General features: G+C 32.6%; 1 protein-coding gene across 1 annotated transcript; it reads right to left on the bottom strand.

The window, feature by feature from the left end:
- Window positions 1–261: 261 nt before the first annotated feature.
- LOC124840678 (uncharacterized) lies at window positions 262–2,128 on the bottom strand. The gene is made up of 2 exons (XM_047316775.2): window positions 1,550–2,128; window positions 262–1,437 (listed from the first exon to the last, which is right to left on the bottom strand). Exons 1-2 carry the CDS (start codon window positions 1,707–1,709, stop codon window positions 560–562), a joined length of 1,038 nt encoding a protein of 345 aa, XP_047172731.2. The 5' UTR covers window positions 1,710–2,128; the 3' UTR covers window positions 262–559.
- Between the last annotated feature and the right edge of the window lie 2,699 nt (window positions 2,129–4,827).

Raw genomic sequence — 4,827 nt, 5'->3', positions numbered from 1 at the left:
TTTAAGAAATGGAGATAACAATTATAAAAATCATTGCTCCGGTATTTCAATATGGAAAATAAATTCATTTTCTCCAGGTCTCCTTAAGCAACCTGAGTGCAGCCTAATCTTAAAATGAAAATAACTTACAATCTGTTCGCCTGAATTTATGATATAGTCATAATTTATAATGTATAATAAAATCACAACTATAAGTGTGCATTTTCAGAACAATTCAAAGATACAAATCACACAAGTAATAGAAATTTAAAAGATTGAAGCTTTACGATGTCAAAATCCTCATATTTATTACTAATTACTAACATAGCAACAATGTATATTTTTATTTCCTTAGTAGCTACTTTATCTGCAAAGTATCCTTCTGCATGTCTAGTTATTTATATCATAACCATATTTATATTGTACACTATATAAAGCTCATTCAGATAAATTTCTCAATAAATATTCATAAAAAGAAGAAAATAATGAAGTAATAAGGTAAAATCACCTCTTTTTATTTTCTTTTTTTACAAATATCTGTTAAGAAATTTTTACAAAATGTCTGGTAAGATCTAGTTAATCAAGGCGAAGTATTCTTGGAAGAAGCAGGTGTGCCAGGACTGTGAGGTGGAGGGAATAGAGGTGGGAACAGTGGAGGGAAAGGAGGAATAGGGAAAATTGGTGCTGGTGGTGGAGGTGGTGGTGGTGATGGAGTTAAACCTGGTATTACTATTGGTGGAAAAGGAGGAAACAAAGATGGTGGTGGGCTGGGTGGAGGCTGGAATGGGTTAGGAATGAGGGGTGCATGTGGGCTTGGAGGAGGCTGGAATGGGTTAGGGATGAAGGGTGGTGGGCTTGGTGGCTGGAATGGGTTGGGAATGAGTGGTGGGCTTGGTGGTTGAAAAGGGTTGGGAATAAGAGGAGGTGGTTGAAAGGGGTTTGGAATGAGGGGAGGAGGCTGAAATGGATTAGGAATCAATGGTGGTGGAAAAAATGGATTTGGAGGAAAAAAGAAATCTTCGGCTAAATCTTTATTTGATTGAGATTTGTCTGAACTTTTAGTTGGATTGGATTTGAACACTGTAGTTTGAACTTTTGGTGGAATTTCTGAAAAGGGTTTCACAGAAACATGTGGATTGGAGTTTTGAACACTCTGTTTTTTGTTACAAAAGTTTGGCTTTTCTACAGGCTTGAATGAGAACAACCCTGCTGAGAATACCTGTTCTCTTTGATTTCTTGTCTTAAGACTCATTGAAGAAGAGGTGGAAACTGATGCCACCGCACAGTGAGGCTCACTGCTATTTATTAACTTGAAAGTACACCCTTTGATTCTCCTCACATGTTTCCTCACTTTGAAAGGTAGCTGCACTTTGAATTCCCCATTCTCATCTGTCTTCACTTCTTTCTTGAATCTTTGTACTGAATTCCCATCTTTACATTCTATACCTACTAAGGCACCTGCACAGGGAATAACCAGACATTAGCCACCAAGTTCAAATAACACCTTATGGGTATGACATGATATGATATGAAGCTGAACCAGGGATTCAATAGAAGAAGCAAAAGGGACCTGAAATAAAATGGCTTCCCCTAGAAAAATCCAGTTGAAAACATGTGTCACAGTAGACAGTGCCAACCACAGAAGCAGAAGGAAGCCTCTTGTCATGGTTAGCCTCAGAAAAACTACCGTATGTGAGGCTGAGAAGCAGAATTACAAGGATCGAAGACATTATTCTAAGGCTTGTTGTCTGAGAAACCGTGTCTGTGAGTGAAGATCAATTGGTGGGTGTGCTCCCAAATAAATAATTAGGCTCACACTATTCAATTATAAGCTCTTATTCCTCTTTACTCTCTCTTTCTCTCTATGATAAAGACAATTGAAAACAGATGTTGACCAGGAAAAAGGCTATATAGTAGTTCAATCATGCAAAAACCACCATTAACTGTGTTAAGAGAAGTGATTTGCTGTTTGTTAAGACTTTACTGGGGGCGTAAAAGTTGGACACAGGTAAGCTCTCGGTTTCTGTTTGATAAAAAAGAAAACTGTAGAAGATAATGATGCATAAAACTAATATGATAATACACTTTGGATAGTATAATAAAACAAGAAAATTTGCTTGGATGTTTGTTCCTTTGTTGGTGTGTGAAATGCCAAAGTTCGGTCCTGTTGGTTCACGAGACTATATAAGAAAGTAACCCCACAATTTGTGAGAAGGACATTTGACACTACAGATGACAAACACGTAGGAAATATGTCTTTGCTGGAGTCACACTGAGAGCCAAGACAATGCTTAACATGACACCTGTGAATTTGTAGATGTCAGACGCTAAGAGTTTAGACAAACCGATGAACTGTGTTCGGATGACCTGTGAGGTGCATTATTTATGTGATGCTGCATGTGACAATGCTACTAAAATAACACTAAATTATGACGGTTTGAGGAGCTTACGAAGAAACATTGTCTTCAAGTCAAAAGTGTAGTGCAATAATTAAGTGGGTTTTGGTGCAATTTATTTTGACCAAACTGTTTACTGTGGTTAATTGGGCTTTTTTACATAATTATTTTTTAATCAAGCAAATTATCTTGAGAAGAAGCTACACTTCTATGTAATCGTGATAGAGTTCATTAGTACAAGGTTCCTTTATCATGTGATTTGATAAATCTATATATATTTGAAATTTATGCATGATTTTCATATTATCTGTGATTGTAATTGTCTGGATGAGTTTAGTGTTTTCTTATGATTCAAAAGTGAGGTTTATGAGTTCGTGAATCTATGACTTTTGTCTATATGTTTTACTGTTTTTACATTAGTTTAATACTTTATATATGAATAAAAATAACAAATTCATTAAATGACATGATGTTCTGTTTTAGAGATATTATTATCACGTAATTCCCATAATTACAAAATTAAACTCTTCCTCACATATGGAGGTATTTATTAATAGAAAAAATATATTACATTGAATGAAATATATATTTATATTTTGAAATATTTATCATTAATAATCTTTATATAAGGAGTTTTAATGGTCACAGAACTTTACATTAGTAACTTAGTCAGTAAAAAGGACTGTGAAGAGATATCTTGGAGTTTAATAGAATATAATTGACAAATGTTACACACTTTTGTTTGTTATTGTCTTTTAAGTTCATAAATATCAACCAATAATTATTTTATTATGTGTATATGAAATAAAGAGCAATGATACACAAACACCTTAATTTTATCTACACTAATTAAATGTGATATAATTTATAAACTTATGATTTTTATTTTCTCTCTAAGTATATATTAAGTGTCAAGTATATTTTTTTTATTGTCCATGAATCATTTTCCACGAAATAAGTTGCTTATAAAATAGTTATATGAAAAGGATGCGAAAATAGAGTTATGTTTTAGTGAAAGGCATTCGAGAATGGGGATAGTTAAGTTTGAAAAGAGTGATTATACAAGTGTATGAAGTTGTCAAATTTGAGGAAGTCGTCGTCTTCACGGGTGTTTTTGATTCCAATCATTGTATGCCCACACATATGAATTTCCTTGTGTATGATTAGGAATTCTGGGACCACAATTGTCTAATAATTTCTTTTATCATACAACTAGATAGAAAGAGAAGTACCCACTTTACCATATATTAGAATTTCAAATTGTATATTTCAATCTAGATTCACACTCTAAAATTTTTATCATTATTTGGCATAAACATTCATAAAAGAAGAAGGAAATGTACCAATAGGCATATTGATCAAATTATACTCGTAATGCTAACAAAACATAAATTGTGGGACATTGTAATAATTCCTAATACAATCCAACTTTACAATTGAGGGTAAAGTGTCAAATAAAAAAGTCTAATCAGCTAGAAGATCAATAATCTAGTACTTTTTGATGTGAACTATAATCGTAAAGTTTAAACAGAACAAATTTTAATGATTTTATTTCAACAAAGTAAGAGATGAATTGGAGAAAATAAAGGAAAAACTTGGAAAATCCAAGTTTGGAACTTGTTAGCATAAACACAATCAAAGAAAAAGTGATCATCATTCTCTTGAAGTGATTCACAAAGGTTACACATAAAACTAAGATCTATGGTAGAAGATTGGATATGATTATATCAATAAGAATCTTATGATGAAGTTGTCAAAGAACCAAAGTCATGACTGAAGGTATATAAGACCAAATAAACTTATCCCTTGAATGGACTCCATTATATCTAGGAGATAACTCTGCTCTAGTTTCACATTAAGAATACTAAGACATTCAAAGTCTAAAAACATGATATTTAACATAAAAAGTCACCATAGTCGTAACATGAAGCAAAGAACAAGGAATAGACTGATTAATAGCATTCCAAGCATGGAGAATCTCGGATTTCAAAATAAGACAAACATTAGAAGGAATTTGTAGGAGCTTAGAAAGAGGTTTTCTTCATAAGCTAAACATCATTTCAAAAATTCACATTTTGATCATTACCATGATTCCACTAAAAATTATCTCATCTCAAAATAGAAAAATATTTATATATGACAAGTTTGTGGAAACTTATTAAGAAATCTAGCTCTCATAAGATATAACCAATTCGTAGAACCATACAAAAAATCTCAAACTTGAGCTCGTAAATAGAGTTTTCTTCCCAAATATTAACCAAGCCAAACCCCCCATTTAAATTTAGAAAGACAAGTAGAGCTACACTTCAAAGTAACAAGATGTTGTTTAGAAATATCAGCAGACTATAGATATAATTATGAATGTATCTTTCCACCCTATTAAAAAGACAAAGATTATCTATAAATTTGAAATTTGTATGCAATAGTTCCTGCAATCATAGAGTTGACAGAA

This window comes from Vigna umbellata, chromosome 4 (assembly GCF_029865625.1).
Source record: "Vigna umbellata cultivar VRB3 chromosome 4, Vumbellata_1.0, whole genome shotgun sequence".
In the NCBI taxonomy this organism is placed as follows: domain Eukaryota; kingdom Viridiplantae; phylum Streptophyta; class Magnoliopsida; order Fabales; family Fabaceae; genus Vigna; species Vigna umbellata.
Note: the sequence above shows the minus strand (reverse complement) of the source record. Positions and strands in the feature narration are given on the sequence as shown.

Excerpts from the sequence above, each read along its gene's own strand:
- LOC124840678 (XM_047316775.2), bottom strand. The coding sequence starts at position 1,709 with ATGTCTTCGATCCTTGTAATTCTGCTTCTCAGCCTCACATACGGTAGT. Across the intron at positions 1,438-1,549 it reads GGGAAGCCATTTTATTTCAG|GTGCCTTAGTAGGTATAGAA; the intron begins GTCCCTTTTGCT and ends TTCCCTGTGCAG.